At 35.1% G+C, this 18,054-nt stretch overlaps 1 protein-coding gene across 5 annotated transcripts in view; it reads left to right on the top strand.

Moving 5' to 3' along the window:
• ATP11B (ATPase phospholipid transporting 11B (putative)) overlaps positions 1-18,054 on the top strand; it is a 121,409-nt gene that overhangs the window by 41,627 nt on the left and 61,728 nt on the right. For all 5 annotated transcript variants that reach the window (XM_006075308.4, XM_006075307.4, XM_025287756.3 and 2 more), the window contains 8 exons: positions 1,740-1,804; positions 4,350-4,431; positions 9,452-9,602; positions 10,441-10,638; positions 12,809-13,051; positions 13,649-13,824; positions 15,036-15,104; positions 16,874-16,947. In XM_006075308.4, coding sequence (XP_006075370.1) covers positions 1,740-1,804; positions 4,350-4,431; positions 9,452-9,602; positions 10,441-10,638; positions 12,809-13,051; positions 13,649-13,824; positions 15,036-15,104; positions 16,874-16,947 — 1,058 coding nt within the window. The remainder of the gene's footprint in view (positions 1-1,739; positions 1,805-4,349; positions 4,432-9,451; positions 9,603-10,440; positions 10,639-12,808; positions 13,052-13,648; positions 13,825-15,035; positions 15,105-16,873; positions 16,948-18,054) is intronic.

The following is an 18,054-nucleotide window of genomic DNA, read 5'->3' as shown; positions in this document are numbered from 1 at the left end:
CATTCCTCACAAACTAGAGTACTGGGCAATCTAGAACTTCTTTACTCTTCTGTTTGGTTGCTTGGTTGTTTTGGTTTGTTTTCCCTCAATATTCAGGTTAATTTCTGGTACCTACATGAAAAACTTCTTGTCATTTCAAAGATTTTATGATAGGGTGAGATTACATTGTTACGCATGACCGCAAAGCTGAATTTAGAATAAATCTTGGTATCAACCCTTGAACGTCTGATTAGCATTCCACCTATTTTCTGGAGATGTTCAGTTTATACTGGCTGCATAAAATAAGATACTAACATAAAGAACTGAGAGTTTGTTTTAATAAAATCCTCAAGACAAGCCACCAAAAATATGCATCAGGATGAATTCACATTTTTAATAAAAGTTAACATAGGGGCACGTTCAGTGAACTCGTGACAAGGTCTTTGTAAATTTAGGGACCCCTGCTGAACAACAATGACTGGGTTTTATTTTGATTTCTATAGTGACATAATGGAATGCTCGTGTGGATACATAGTATGACTCGCATTAAGATATTGTGGCTGGTAAAGGAAAAGAGCAATTAATGTTAGCAAGGAGAATGTTTTGGGTTTTTTTGTTTGTTTGTTTTTTAAGAGAGCCTTGTTCTTTGCTGAAGCAACCAGAGTGAACTAATGAATTTTTTAATTTGAGGCTTTCTACCATTATATCCTAATTTTATATGCCAACTTGAGCTCAAAGTTTTTCTATTCATTGTTGGAACCAAATGAAAAAGAACTGTAATAAAAAAAGTAATAAAAAAGTCTCCTGAATAATTGATTTTGGAATATCCATTCATTGTGTTCCAAATATATGATCTAATAAAACCATACTTGTTATACATAGCCAAACACCTGACCCCTGTATTCATTGGATTTTTTTTAGTGTTTGGGTTTATAGACCTCTTCAGAATTGGTTCAGATTCTGTTTAATTCGGATAACCTTGTATGTATATTTCAGAAAAGCCTTATGATAAGGAATATCAACAAAATTAAAGCTTTTTAGTCCATCCATAACAGAGTTATCATTTGCTATCACTAAGAAAATACAATTTTCCTTTCTAGTTATTTCTTCTCGTTTTATATCTCCATTATGGAGAGAAATTCAAACAGCAAGAAGAACCCCATGCTTCAAGAAGTATGCAATGCAAGTAGTCAAGTTGCAGTGTTCATCTTGCCTAAAAAAAATACTAACTCACTTACTATGCTATCATTTGTAACCTAGTATAATTTTAATTGTGCAGAAAACATGCAGTAATACACAAATCATAATACAATTTATGTTTACATTGCTTTTTTTCTTCACGCAACCTGTTTACATTGCATTTTAATTCTGTATTTTCCCTTTGAAAACTGTTTATTGATTTTGGTCAAAATTTTAAAATTTCATCCTCTGTAAAACATTTTTAAGTTATCACTTAATTTTTTGGTTTTGTTTTATGTCTAAACTTCTAAAACTAGTGGCTTTCTGATGATATCTACAGGCATAATCTTATTTCTGAGTCATTGACCTTAAAATGACTGAAATGCTAAAGCACATATTTGTTGTTACAATAACTAACATCATGATTGACCTAGACAGCTTTATACTAGCTGAGATTTTGGTTTTATGTGAAAGCATTGTTGTAAGTATAGCTTTGAGTCCCTTCTGTCTGCTAAAGATGCCATTTAAATTTTACTTGAATTTTTAATAAATTTAATGCTTTTGGTTATTTTTCCCCCTAGACCTCTGGGGCCAGAGAGTCTCTTGCTTCGTGGAGCCAGATTAAAAAACACAAAAGAAATTTTTGGTTTGTATATATTGAAAAATTTTAATAATAGATTTGTTTTGATACTTTATATGAAGTATTTTTGAAAGCACAGCATTTGTGTTATTTTGGTTAGATAATTTATTGTCTGTGATAATTTTCTTTCAAAGATTGTGTTAATATAATTTTGTGTTACATTTTTTCTTAATTCTGACTTTTGAATAATAGATTGGAACCTTGCTGTTATATTTTCTTTGTGACTACTTCGTGCTAAGAAGATAATTCTGGCATTTGTATTAATGGTGTTGAGAACTATATAATCTGGCACCATGGTACAATAAACCACTTGTATTATTCCATTATAGTCAGATTGGATTGTTAAAACTGCTAGCTCATTTATTCCTTTAGCAAATTCTTACTATCTGTGACTGTATATCAGATGCTGTTTTTACATACACTGACTGGATTAAAAGGATAAATAAATAGTGTTCTTACATTGGAGATCTCAATTCACTATGCTCTGAGTCAACTCTAGTTAAATTGTGAAGTTAATGATAACCTTTAGCTGTCAACTAGCTCCTCACCTTTAAGGAATGGCCGTTAGCTTTTGAGCTCTTCTTTCTCATTCTTTTGTTTTCTTTTAACTGTACTATATCTTATCTCTCAGTGTTAGGCTCTCTGATAAAGAAATCCATAATTTTTTAAAAAGAGTAATGAGTGTGACCAAAATATGGAGAGATTGGAACTCTCATACATTGCTGGTAGGAGTAGAATGTTCCAGCTGCTGTGGAAAATAGTTTGGCAGTTCCTCAATAAGTTAAACATAGAATTATAAACATATCACCTGGCAATTCTACTTCTAGATATATACCTTAAAGAACTGAAGACAGGTGCTCAAAGGCTTGTATGAGAATGTTCATAGCAGCACTGTTTACAATAGCCCAAAGGGTAGGAACTGCCCAAATGTCTATCGACTAATGAGTGGATAAACAAAATGTAGGCTATCCAACTAATGGAATATTATTCCCCTATATGAAATGCAGTACTGATAAATGCTGCAACATAAACTTTGAAAACATTATACTGAGTGAAATCAAACAGAAAAGGCCACATGTTGTATGATTCCATTTATTTTAAAAGCCCAAAATAAGTAAATTCATAGAGATAGAAACTAGATTAGTGGCTCCCAGGAGCTGGGTAGGGGAATGGGAAATGATTGCCTAATGGGTTCAGGGTTTTTTTTGGGAGGAAGGGGGCGTTAAATATTCTTAGGATGGTTGCACAACATTGTGAATGTAACTAAGTACCTCTGAATTAAAATGGTAAATTGTATGTTATGTGTATTCTGCCACAATTTAAAAAAGGAAACCATAATAAAGTTTTATGGTTTAAAAAGTCCAAAGAAACCTCCAGGACTTTTAGGCCCTCTCATATAATGCTGTATTTTAACACCTCTCTAGCGGTAATACCTTTCACAGTCTTAAACTTTAGGAAATTTAGATGAATTTAAATTTATTTAAATTTATTTACACATAAATATGTGTATTCCTTTAGATGAACTTGCTGCTGTTTTCCTAAGCACCGCCTCTCTGTGTTGTACCATTCTGTCTGATTTCTCACATTTCTATAATTTTGGTGCCCTTTATCATTTGAGTTGTAATCTCTGCCTTTAAGGAATAATTCTAATAGTGAAAATTCCAGCACAGATCTTTAGGAAGAGAGCATGATGAATATTGTTCCTCACATCATACTGCTTAGGAATAGGCAGAAACATTTATTGATCGTTTTTCTGTTTCTAGGTATTTTGCTAATTTGTCACACAACCTTGCAACAGTTTTAATGAGGTTATTTTTTCCCATTTAAAGATGGAGAAATTGAGACTCGGAAAGATTAAATAACTTGCTCAAGGTTGCAGAACTAAGTGGCAGAGCTAGCATTCAAACAAAGCTCTAACTCCAAAGTTTGTTTTTGTTTGTTTTTTTTTTAATAAGACTACTCTTACCTAATTTTAAGACTGCTCTTCCCAGTTTTAGTCCCATTATTACTGTCGTTCTTTCTCATCTCAGAGTCTTTCTCATAGGCACATGTTTTTAGAATAGCAGTTTCCTTGTATTTACTTCATTTACTATGACAGATTACCATATTATCTTTCCATTGCTTATGAGATTATGTCTAGACTCCAGATCCTGGCATTCAAGGCCTTTCAAACTGACCCCAGTCCATTGTTGGAACCTAATAGAAAGTGCTTTTCCATTTCTGTCTTTGCCCTGTAGTTAGTACACTATTTGATGTATCTGTAATGGCATTCTCTGCTATCTTTATCTTTCCAAATCTTTGCCCCATCAGTTTCAACTCCAGCAATACCGCTTTCATTCAAATGTCTCAGTTATCATTCAGGAACAGAATCTATATGGCTTTCTCAATCAGCAGGCTGAATGACTGGAGTTTCCCAAAAACCTCCCGGACTTGAAAGCCGAATTCTAACAACTGTCAGTTGATACATTTTTTAAGTTGCTTTCATGCTAGTGAGTACATTCCTTTTGTGAAACATGGTGGAGGATTAGTTTAAGACTGTTTTGTTTTTCAGGTGTTGCTGTATATACTGGAATGGAAACTAAGATGGCATTAAATTACAAGAGCAAATCGCAAAAACGATCTGCAGTAGAAAAGTAAGAAAACTATTTTATTTACACATAAATAGGACTGTTGTTATGGATATTATATATGTATAAAATATGTGGTATAAATATATGTTTCAAGTCAACAAAAGATGGTATCCTTGAGGATAGGGAGAGTTTCTCATTTTTTTTCAATTCTGATTTATTGACATACAGTTGATGAATAATATTAGTTTCAGGTGTAGTATGTGGTGATTTGACATTTGTATCAATTATGAAATGATACAATGAGACTAGTAATTGTCTGTCCCCATACAAAGTTACTGCAATATTATTGACCATATCCCTTATACAGATATTACATCCTCATGTCATTTATTTTATAACCAAAGGTTTGTACCTCTTAATCCCTTTCACCAATTTTACCCATTCCCCCAATCCTGTCAGGCCAACCACCTATTTATATCTATGAGTCTGTTTTCATTTTGTTTTTTTAGATTCCACATATAAGTAAGATCATATGATATTTGTCTTTCTCTGTCTGACTTAGTATAATACACTTTAGATTCATCCATGTCACTGATGGCAATATTTCATTTTTTATGGCTGAGTAATATTCCACTGTGTGTATATATACCACATCTTTTTTATCCATTCATCTATTGGTGGACACTGAGGTTGCTTCCATATCTTGGCTATTGTAGATAATGCTACAGTGAACATTGGGTGCATATATCTTTTCAAACTAGTGCTTTTGTTTTCTTTGAGTAAATACACAAAAGGGAAGTTGCTGGACCATATGGCAGTTCTGTGTTTACCTTTTTTGAGGAAGCTCCGTATTGTTTTCCATAGTGGCTACACCAATTTACAGTCTCACCATTAGTGTATTCAGTTCAGTTCAGTCGCTCGGTCGTGTCCGACTCTTTGCAACCCCATGGACTGCAGCACGCCAGGCTTCCCTGTCCATCACCAACTCCCGGAGCTTACTCAAACTCATGTCCATCGAATCAGTGATGTCATCCAACCATCTCATCCTCTGTCATCCCCTTCTCCTCCTGTCTTCAGTCTTTCCCAGCATCAGGGTCTTTTCCAGTGAGTCAGTTCTTATCAGGTGGCCAAATTATTGGAGTTACCACATCAGTCCTTCCAGTGAATATTCTGGACTGATTTCCTTTACGATGGACTGGTTGGATCTCCTTGCAGTGCAGGGGACTCCCAAGAGTCTTCTCCAACACCACAGTTCAAAAGCATCAATTCTTTGGCACTCAGCTTTTTTTATAGTCCAACTCTCACATCCATACATGACTGCTGGAAACCATAGCTTTGACTAGATGGACCTTTGTTGGCAAAGTAATGTCTGCTTTTTAACATGCTGTCTAGGTTGGTCATAGCTTTTCTTCCAAGGAGCAAGTGTCTTTTAATTTCATGGCTGCAGTCACCATCTTCAGTGATTTTTGGAGCCCCCCAAAATTAAATCTCTCACTGTTTTCTAATTGGTGTATTAGAATTCTCTTTTTTCCACATCCTTACCAATACTTGTCATTCATTGTATTTTTGATGATAGTCATTCGGACAGATATGAGGTGGTATCTCGTGATTTGATTTGCATTTCCCTGATGATTTGGGAAAATGTCCAATTAGATCTTTTGCCAGGTTTTTAATCTGATTGTTTTTCTGATGTTAGGTTGTATGAATTTTTATATATTTTGGATATTAACCTCTTGTCAGATATATTATTTGTAAAGTTTTCTCTCATTGGGTGGGCTGCTTTTTTGTTTTATTGATAGTTTCCTTCACTGTGCAAAAGCTTTTTAGTTTGATATAGTCCCTTTTTGCTTTTGTGTCCCTTGCCTGCAAATATATATATATATGTATATATTTTAAGGAGATGCAAATATATATATATATATATATATAGTATATGTATGTATTTTGGCCATGCCATACAGCATGTGGAATATTAGTTCTCCAACCAGGGATCGAACCTGGGCTCACAACACTGAAAGCTCAGAGTCCTAACTACTGAGGACCACCAGGAAACCACCCCTTCAAATATTAAGATCAATGTCAAAGAGGAATGGATTCTTTCTAACATTTATGTATACGTGTAGCATTTTGCACAATATTTGGCATATTGTAGATGCTAAAATAATGATTTTAAAATAAAAACTGTTGAATAATAATGGAACCACTTGAGCGGACTAAACCTCCTACAGAAAAGAATTATAAAATCTGGGCAGAATATTAATAAACAAGTATTTGAAAGCATTGGAAAGTGATCAAAAACAGAAACTGGCAAGGAGTCTACTCCTGAAAAATGACAGCAGCAACAAGGGGGAGTGCAGCTTTTTACCTGAGGGCCCTTTTTACTTACTGTGCTGCTGCACAGGCTATGAGAGAGCCTGAGCTTTATCGTGTGTAGATGTTAGAGGACAAAGTTCAAAGCTGAAGGAGCAGCTAAAAAGGGAAAAATCATTTAAGGGAATGAACTCCAAAACAGGCACATAAATTCTACCCAAATCACTGGATAAAAAGAAGCAATTAAACCCAATCTGAGAATAAAGAGAAGAAATATTTAAAATGCAGGCTTTAAACAACAGAATAAAAAACAAGCAATAGACAAAATTAAGAGCCAAAAGTTGCTTCTTTGCAAATATTAAAATAGGTAAATCTATACCTAGATCGGACACAACTGAAGTGACTTAGCAGCAGCAGCATACCCAGATCGAAGGATCAAAGGGAAAAGAAGTGGTAGAAGAGAGAAAACTTAAAAAGATTTGCATTGCCTCATTTCAAGACAATATAAAGCTACAGTAAGTTTTGTATGATTTTAGCATGAAAAGATAGTTCAGTAAGTTAAAATATAGAGAATTGAGAAATGGTGATTTTCAACTAAAGCATTAAGTGAATTCAGTGAGGAAAAAGTCTTTTCAACAAATGATGTAACAACAATTGGATATTCAAATGGGAAAAAAAATAATAAACTTCAACTCCTGCCTTACACTGTACACCAAAAAAATTTTTAGGGTGGATCATAGATCTAAACATAAAAGCTAAAACAATGAAACTTTTAGAAGAAAACTTTGGAAGATATCTTTACAACCTGGAGATAACTAAGTATTTTTTAGAACACAAATAGCATAAATAAAAGGAAAAATTGATAAACTGGACTTCCTCAAAGTTAAAAACTTCTCATCAGACTACACAATTAAGAAATGAACAAATAAGCCACAAACTGGGAGAAGATATTCACAAGATCTATCTTACAAAGAACTTGTATTCAGAATATATAATGATATATTAAAAACTCCTATATGTTTATAATAAAAACAGCCCAGTGAAAAAAATAGGTAAGATATGAACAGATATTTCACAAAGGAGAATATACATGTGGCCAACAGGCACATGGAAAAGTGTATATCATTAGTCACAAGAGAAAGTAGAACTACAAAGAGATACCAAGACGCACTTATTGAAGTGGTAAAAATGGAAACTGAAGGTTCCAAGTATTGGCAGATATGGAGCAGCTGAAGCACTTCTAAGTAATCTGTGGGTCAAATAGGAAATTTCAAAGAAAAAATTTGTAAATACCTAGAAATTAATGCAAATACAACAATCACATTTTGTAGAATGTAGCTATAGCAGTGCTGAGAAGAAGATGTATAATACTTGTATTAGGATTCTTTAGAGAAACTAAGCCAGTAGTTTATACCTAAGTTACATATAAGGGGAGATTTATTATAGGAATTGGCTCACGTGGTTGTGGAGCCCATGAAGTCTCAGTCGGCCAAATGCAAGATAGAGACCCAGGAAACTCGGTGGTATAATTTAGCCCAAATCCAAAGTCCTAAGAACCAGCAGCTCTGATGTCCCTAATCAAGAAGAGACAGAATTTCCCCTTCCTTCGCCTTTTCTTCTTGTTGTTGTTGTTGTTCCATTTGAGCCCTCAATGAATTGGATGATGCCTGCCTATATTGGGGCTTTCCTGGTGGCTCAGACAGTAAAGAGTCTGCCTGCAGTGCAGGAGACCCATGTTTGATCACTAGGTCAGGAAGATACCCTGGAGAAGGGAATGGTTACCCACTCCAGTATTTTTGCCTGGAGAATTCCATGGACATGGACAGAGGAGCCTGGCAGACTACAGTCTATGGGCTTGCAAAAAGTCAGACATGACTGAGTGACTAATTGCTATATTGTTGAGGGCATATGTCTTTACTAAGTCTGTGGAACTAACTATCTCTTCCAGAGACACCCTCACAAACACATCCAGAAACAATGTTTTACCAGCTCTCTGGTTAGCCTGGTCAAATCAACACATAAAATTAACTGTCACAGCACTAAATAATGACATTGAAAAAGAAACACCAATGACAGAAATTGAAATTGAAATTATACCATTTGCAGTCACCACTCCCAAAGAAGTACCTAGGTGTACACCTAACAAAATCCATATAAAATCCGCATGCTGAAAAGAACAGAATGTTGATGAAGGACTTTAGAGATAAAATATTAAGCTTGCCCAGTGAAAAGAAGAGGGATTTTAAAGTCAATTCATGACTTGTATGATTTTGGGAAATCTACAGAACGATTTTTTAGTTTTGGTCACCATCTTTAAAAAGGATGCAATCTCTTCCTCACAGGTTTTTATAAATATTAGACAAGCTTGTTTTTTGTTTAACATAAGACAAGTTAGTGGATGTGACAGAAGTTCTATAAAATATCAGTGCTATACAAATATTAATTATGTTTGCACATAAAGTAAGATAGGTCCTGAAAATGTAGAAAATCTTTTGATAATTATTTACAGCAAAATAAGTGGCCAAAACTGTCATTTACTATAAGTATTTTGAACAGTAGCTTAACTATAGTAAATATGTTTGTAATCGTATGTATCTGTTCTTTTATTTCTAGTAAATAGATTTAATTGAATGGTCATAAATTGTGTCATTTAGATAGCTATCATAATATCTTATATATTTAATGTCTTATTTAATACCAGTAATAATTTCCAAACAAATGAGTATAGTAACATGTTATTGATACATTTTATATTCTCTTTTTTTCATTTCAGGTCAATGAATACATTTTTGATAATTTATCTAATAATCCTTATTTCTGAAGCCATCATCAGTACTATCTTGAAATATACATGGCAAGCTGAAGAAAAATGGGATGAACCTTGGTATAACCAAAAAACAGAACATCAAAGAAATAGTAGTAAGGTATTTTATGATGTTCTTGACTCTGTTATAAAGAAAATTTTATTCTTCGGAAATTTTATATCTTTTAATGCTTTGTAGTGACTTCTGATAGGAGTTATCCGTGTCATCCCCTAAAAGTATTATTGTTGAAGGATATCAAAAGGATATTGCATGTGAAGAATAGCCAACATGTTTGTACTGGTATGCTTTTTACATTTTAGGACATAAGCAATTATATTCCCTATGACATAATTTGAATGGTTAAAGAAGATCACAAAAATTTAGATTATCTGTATTGGCATTCCACTTCAGTACTAGATATTGAAATTTTCATTCCATTTACTGTTTATTATAGGTTATAACTAAAGAGTAAATTAATTAATTTTCATTTCTATCAGAGTAATTCACTGGGCTTCCCCAGTGGCTCAGTGGTTAAGAATCTCTGCCTGTGATGCAGGATACGCGGGTTCAATCCCTGGGTCAGGAAGATCCCGTGACTGACAAGAATGGCAACGCGTTCTTGTCTAGAAAATTACATGGACAGGAGAGCTTGACGGGCTACAGTCCATGGTGTTGCAGAGTCAGACCTGACTGAGCAGCTGGGCACAGGCTTGCGCACAGGCACAGAAAGTAACAAATTAAGTAATTTGGTTTTAATCTTTTTTTCTTTCTCTTTAAGATTCTAAAGAGCAATAAATGTGTTGAAAGGACAATTCAGTAAATGAATTTCAATTCATGAGGCTATTCTGTTTCAGAAGATAGTTAATAGTCTATTTAAATGTGAAACCGATTATTTTCTTCAGTGATGATAAAGAAATTCTCATATTTTTTCTTACCAAAAATCATTTTTTTCCCACAGATTCTGAAATTTATTTCAGACTTCCTTGCGTTTTTGGTACTCTACAATTTCATCATTCCAATTTCATTATATGTGACAGTGGAACTGCAAAAATTTCTTGGATCATTTTTTATTGGCTGGGATCTTGATCTCTATCATGAAGAATCAGATGAGAAAGCTCAAGTCAATACTTCTGATCTGAATGAAGAACTTGGACAGGTAAAAATGATCCTTTTGTTTTTCTAATTTGCTATTTTTATCAAAACAATAAATGTACAAAAACTAATAAAACTAAATATTACAAAACTTATACTAAAAAACAGCCCCACTTTCTTTGCTCCACACCTTGTTTCTTGTTTCCCATTTTGAAATCTTAAACTGTTCTTCATTATTTAGCATTGTATTTTTATATGGTATTCTTTCTGGATTTTTAAAGTTGAGACATTATTTACTATGAAATATAAAGATATAACCCTTACACTATTCCTTCTACACACATCCCCAGACATATACCCACTTTGCCTCTCCATAGCTCCCCAATATTGTTAAATCACAATTTGGGATTTAATAAATATTCACTTACTGATATTATTAGAACTGTTTTGTTATAGTTTATTAACTCCTAGTTCTCTCTGTGTGCTGTGTAGTACTATAATTACATTTTTCTTATGTATTTTGGTTTTGTTAGACTTAATTGTTCTATTTTTCCATTCTCTTAATTTTCATTTACCACAAACAAATCTGACGAGTGTATGAACCATCTCTCACATATTCAAACACAGCAGGTAATCTAGGATTTCCTTTCTCTTTTTTATTCTGTTGCTCGCTTTCTCGTTTGAAGCCTTTCATGTTTCTGCTTCAATTTGGACTTCTTTCTGGGCCAGCTTCTCAGCTGTCACCCTGGACTTCCTTTTCCATCACCCTAGAATTTCCCTTGTCTCCCATCTGTTTTAAATTTCCTGCCCTCTGCTTCCCATGTCTTCCCACCTGTTGCTTATTCTCTTATTTTGGTGGACCACATCTTCTAATAACTTCTTCTGAAAGGATGCATAAGATGGATATATTTTGAGTTTTTGCATGTCTAAAAATATCTTTATTCCCTTCTTACACTTGATTAATAATTTAGCTGGGTAACACATCCCAGGTTGGGAATTATTTTTCCTCAATATTTTCAAAAGCAGTTCTCCATTTTTTTTCTGGCTTCCAGTGTTTCTATGAGAAATCCAATCCTATTCTGAGTCTCAGTTTTTCTATGTGATCTGTTGTTTTGTTTCTGGAAGTGTTAATGTTTACAATCTTCTCTTTGTGCAATGAATCTGAAATTTTATGATGATACACCTTGGTGTCTTTTTTTACTCCCTTTGGGCAAAGAACTCCGAGTCCTCTTAATCTAAAACATGTCCTTCACTTCAAGGAATTTTCCTTATTTCTTTAGTAACAAGTCTGTTTCTGTTTTGTGGAATTTTATTTCTGAAATTTATTAATTTGGGTGTCAGACCATTTATCCTAATTTCCTAATTCTCTTTGAATTTTCGTTTCCGTGTTTTTATAATACGGTTTCAGGGAGAAGTCATGCACTTTTATCTTTCCACCTATCTTTTGGTTTATTTCTATGATAATATTTTAAATTTCTAATATTATAGTATATCAGAACAGTGTGTTTGTTTGGCTGTGCCCTGTGGTTTGCAGGATCTTAGTTCATCAGTTCTGCTGTAATGTGACATATCCATTACTAAAAATCACTGTGCTGTGCAAAATTACTTACTAAAAACCACAGGGTTTATGGGAAAATGGGATTGGGGTATAACATAAACTTTGTCAGTAATACATTTAAAATGAAAAGAGAGGAACCTAATGACAACAGTACTTGCTAAATTATTAAATACAATAAATATGGTAAATACAATAAATAAGTACTACAATAAATATGGCACTTTATCTTGAAAAAGACCTAAAGTATACTTGTAGAAGTGGCCATCAGAAGTACTGCAGCTGGTTTTTGTGTGTTATTTGAATTTATTTATTTGGCTGATGGGTCTTGGTTTCAGCATGTGGGGGCATGCAGGATAAGCTCTTTCAGTTGCAGCATGTGGAATATAGTTCCCTGACCAGGAACTATTTCTGCTGTTGATTCAACAAAAACTATCAGTCACCTCTATAGATGAACGTAACTCTAAAGATGCCACAGACTTAAAAAAGTATATAAATTTTAAATGTTTGGTGTTACCCTGTTTCCGTGGCATCATTAATTATTTGTACTCTCAACATGAGTATATCAATGTTAATAGGTAAACAACATCAGGAGACAGAGGGCAGCTTTTTTTTTTTTTTTTTTTTGGTCTAATATAAGACCCTGAACAGAAAAGTTTGTTTTCTTTTCTATCTCTAGGTGGAGTATGTGTTTACAGACAAAACTGGTACACTGACAGAAAACGAGATGCAGTTTCGGGAATGTTCAATCAATGGTACAAAATACCAAGAAATCAATGGTAGACTTGTATCTGAAGGACCAACACCAGACTCTTCAGAAGGAAACTTATCTTATCTTACTAGTTTATCCCATGTTAACAATTTATCCCATCTTGCAGCCGGTTCCTCCTTTAGAACCAGTCCTGAAAATGGAACTGAACTAGTAAGCAATTTTTAAGTTAATAAATGGGAATTTCATTTGAAATAGTAATTCTTTGTAGTTGGTGAGTTGTAGGAGAAAATGTTTTAAGTGTTAGTGGGGCAAGAAATACACATTTGAAATGTTTATACTTTGGTTCAGCATTGAGAATTTATAGTCATAAGCCAACTTAAATTGTCACTTATTATGTATCTACTTTAGTTCTCTAGGTGTTTAAATGAGACTAAGTTAAGGAACGCGCTTTCTGCCTTGAAGTAAATAAGACTTTGTTAAGGAACAGAGCTTAAATTTATTTAATACCTTTTCCATCTCAGTTCTGCCACAAAATAGTTTTTACCTTTACTTGCAATTTGGTTATGTCTACTAAAAAGATAGTCAGATGTTAAAGGGTCATAAGCAAACATGATGTCTTAACTCTTTGGAGTCAGAAGCAGCCAGCTAGCTATTACTTATGCAATTCAAGATTATAGCACTCTTGTTCTACATCTTTATCAAATTACAAACTGTATTTAATGGCATTTTTTAGAATTTTGTTTCTGGTTTCCTACATGTTATTTGGTATTGGTATTTTTATTGTGAATATTAATTATGTTTCTGCAGACTAAAGAACATGATCTCTTCTTCAAAGCAGTCAGTCTCTGTCACACTGTGCAGATTAGCAGTGTTCAGACTGATAGCATCGGTGATGGTCCCTGGCAGTCCAGCTTTGCACCTGCCCAGTTGGAGTACTATGCATCTTCACCAGATGAAAAGGCTCTCGTGGAAGCTGCTGCAAGGTAGTTTATAATTTTCAAATCTTCAGAAAAATACCTTTTAAATAAAAGTGTGAAAATACAAGAAAATACTTTTAAATTCTCAGACAAAAAAGCACATAAAAATATTTTACATAAGAATGTGAAATGTCGTTAATTTTGTTGTCAAGCTTGCATTAAGTCGTATTTTGAAGAGATCTCTTTAAAAGTCTACTGCATTCTGCATGTGTGCTCAGTCCTGTCTGACTTTGTGACCCTACAGACTGTAGCCTGCCAGATTCCTCTGTCTGTGGGATTTCCCAGGAAAGAATACTGGAGTAGTTTGCCATTTCCTCCTCCAAGGGATCTTCCCAACCCAGGGACCAAACCTGCATCTGCTGCATTGGCAGGCAGATTCTTTACCTGCTGAGCCATCGCGGAATACCCATACCCAAAGTTAACAACAAGCCAAAGTAATTTTGTTACATAAATTTTAACACATTTATTATAGGCTAGCAGTGTTATCAAATAATGGCCCTTCTACTGGTCCTTCCATTCCTTCAGTCTTCTGATGGCAAGTTTTACTGTGACAGCAGAAGTAGTGTTGTAGTAGGTCCTGGCACCACTAGCTACTGTCTGATTGCTATGACATATGTGGTGAGAAATACTTGTGTGTGTATTGTTTTGTACCAACTCTCATCCTTTAAGTTCTTAAAAATAATGCTATATATTCTCAAAGGAAATACTTTAATACATCTTAAACTTATATTTTAAATGTTTTTACTCAAGTCATATTGTAAAATATGAAATGTTGTTCAGTTGCCCAGTCGTGTCCAACTCTTTGCAACCCCATGGACTGCAGCATGCCAGGCCTTCTGTCTCTCACCATCTCCTGGAGTTTGCCCAAGTTTATGTCCACTGACTCAGTGATGCCATCCAACCATCTCATACTCTGTTGCCCTCTTCTTCTGCCTTCAATCTTTCCCAGCATCAGGGCCTTTTCCAGTGAGTAGCTGTTTGCATCAGGCAGCCAAACTACTGGAGCTTCAGCTTCAGCATCAGTCCTTCGAATGAGTATTTAAGGTTGATTTGCTTTAGGACTGACTGGTTTGATCTCCTTGCTGTCCAAGGGACTGTTCAAGAGTCTTCTCTAGCACCAGTTTGAAAGCATCAATTCTTTGGCACTGTGCCTGCCTTCTTTATGGTCCACCTCTCATCCTTTATATCTTATATTTCTTTCTTCTTTTATTTCCTAGATTTGGCATCGTGTTTGTTGGTAATTCTGGAGAAATTATGGAAGTTAAAACTCTTGGAAAACTGGAACGGTAATTTTTTTCTATATGTAATTTTCTATGTATTAAATACTATAGAACAGGAATCGGTAAAGTGACCCAGAAGCCAGATCTGGCCTACAGCTTGTTTTTGTATAGCCTGCAGACTAAATTGCATTTTTAAAATGTTTTCAGAAACAAAAACGCAACAGAGATCATATATGATGTTCAAAGCCTAAAGTATTTGCTATCTGGCACCTTAAAAGTTTACCAAGGCCTGCTCTAGAATGATGTCAGTATTACATTGTATCTCATCACAGTAATAATATAATGATCTGAATCTTTCATCTGTACTTTAGCTTAATGGTTCTTGAATTTACTTATGTGTTTATTTTTACATGTAAAGGTAATGAGTTTTATGTTTCTACGCACGAAACAAAAATTTCTTTATCTTTCCAATGATTTTTATCTTTCAAACATTAAGGAACTGTTGTATCATTTCCAGTACTTCTACTGTTGGATAAATTAGTCCATTCTTATCATATTCATATATCTTTTGTGTTTTTTATCAGTTCTGATCACATCTCAGCTCCAGCCCTGCTTGTCCAAACTATGCTTTTCTGAACTAAATAGTGCCCAGTCTTTGACCACTTCTATCTGGGACCCTGTCTAGCTCATTTTATCAACTTCCACATTTGACCATCAGACACCAAATTCTTCTGCAGCTCCCTAGAGAGGATCCTCCCCCCCCCACCCCCCACCAGCTGTCCTGTCCTGGGTTTAGAATCACTGCTATAATGAGCCTCTGTTACTAATGTGAGGGCTTATATTTCTCAGATGTGTTTGGTCAGAAAAAAGGGTTTAGAATCAGTCACCCTTTTTAGTGAGGAAACATGAAGCTGGGCAGATATGCATTCTAATCCTTGCTCTGCCACTCATATGCTTATTTGGCTTAGGCAAATGAATATGCCTTTCTGAGTATAATAGTCTTCATCTGTAAAATGAGATAAGACCTACATCCTTTGGTTTTCATGGGTGTTAAATGATAGAAGGTATGTAAAGTATGTGACATTTGGTTAAGTATTAGACTGACCAAAATGGTCATTCAGGTTTTCCCATGAGATCTTTTGGCAAAACCTGAATGAACTTTTTGTCCAATCCAATACTTAATAAAAGTCTGTTCCTTCTTTTTCTATCTTGTATTGCTAATTGACTCATGATCCATCATCTTGAAAAATATAGTTGAGATTAATTTCTTGTTCTGAATTAACCATTTTATCTCTTATGGGGGTTCTTTCCAAATAGTCACTTCAGTTCAGTCGCTGAGTCGTGTCCGATTCTTTGCGACCCCGTGAATCGCAGCACGCCAGGCCTCCCTGTCTGTCACCTTCTCCCGGAGTTCACTCAGAATCACGTCCATCGAGTCAGTGATGCCATCCAGCCATCTCATCCTCTGGCGTCCCCTTATCCTCCTGCCCCCAATCCCTCCCAGCATCAGAGTCTTTTCCAATGAGTCAGCTCTTCGCATGAGGTGGCCAAAGTACTGGAGTTTCAGCTTTAGCATCATTCCTTCCAAAGAACACCCAGGATTGATCTCCTTTAGAATGGACTGGTTGGATCCCCTTGCAGTCCAAGGGACTCTCAAGAGTCTTCTCCAACACCACAGTTCAAAAGCATCAATTCTTCACCACTCAGCTTTCTTGACAGTCCAACTCACATCAATACATGACCACTGGAAAAACCATAGCCTTGACTAGACTAATAGTCAGTTAATATTATTCAAAAAAGTAAAGATTTTGTCTTTCTTATTTTTTTTCACTTAGATACAAGCTGCTTCATATTTTGGAATTTGATCCAGATCGTAGAAGAATGAGTGTAATTGTTCAAGCACCTTCAGGTAACAAATCTAAACTTTTATGAATTTGTAGTTATTTAATATGTATTTGAAGTGGTTTGCCATTCCCTTCTCCAGTGGACCCCATGAACAGTATAAAATGATAGGATACTGAAAGAGAAACTCCCCAGGTCAGTAGGTGCCCAATATACTACTGGAGATCAGTGGAGAAATAACTCCGGAAAGAATAAAGGGATGGAGCCAAAGCAAAAACAATACCCAGTTGTGGATGTGACTGGTGATAGAAGCAAGGTCCAATGCTGTAAAGAGCAATATTGCATAGGAACCTGGAATATCCAGTCCATGAATCAAGGTAAATTGGAACTGGTCAAACAGGAGATGGCAAGAGTGAATGTCGACATTCTAGGAATCAACAAACTAAAATGGACTGAATTGGGTGAATTTAACTCAGATGACCATTATATCTACTACTATGGGAAGGAATCCCCTCAGAAGAAATGGAGTAGCCATCATGGTCAACAAAAGAGTCCAAAATGCAGTACTTGGATGCAATCTCAAAACGACAGAATGATCTCTGTCCGTTTCCAAGGCAAACCATTCAATATCACGGTAATCCAAGTCTATGCCCCAACCAGTAATGCTGAAGAAGCTGAAGTTGAACGGTTCTATGAAGACCTACAAGACCTTTTAGAACTAACACCCAAAAAAGATGTCCTTTTCATTATAGGGGACTGGAATGCAAAAGTAGGAAGTCAAGAAACACCTGGAGTTAACAGGCAAATTTGGCCTTAGAATAGGGAATGAAGCCGGGCAAAGACTAATAGAATTTTGCCAAGAAAATGCACTGGTCATAGCAAACACCCTCTTCCAACAACACAAGAGAAGACTCTACACATGGACATCACCAGATGGTCAACACCGAAATCAGATTGATTATATTCTTTGCAGCCAAAGATGGAGAAGCTCTATACAGTCAACAAAAACAAGACCAGGAGCTGACTGTGGCTCAGATCATGAACTCCTTATTACCAAATTCAGACTGAAATTGAAGAAAGTAGGGAAAACCACTAGATCATTCAGGTATGACCTAAATCAAATCCCTTATGATTATACACTGAAAGTGAGAAATAGATTTAAGGGCCTAGATCT

Source organism: Bubalus bubalis, chromosome 1 (assembly GCF_019923935.1).
Source record: "Bubalus bubalis isolate 160015118507 breed Murrah chromosome 1, NDDB_SH_1, whole genome shotgun sequence".
Classification (NCBI taxonomy): domain Eukaryota; kingdom Metazoa; phylum Chordata; class Mammalia; order Artiodactyla; family Bovidae; genus Bubalus; species Bubalus bubalis.
The sequence above is the reverse complement of the archived record's forward strand: the minus strand, read 5'-3'. Positions and strand labels throughout refer to the sequence as shown.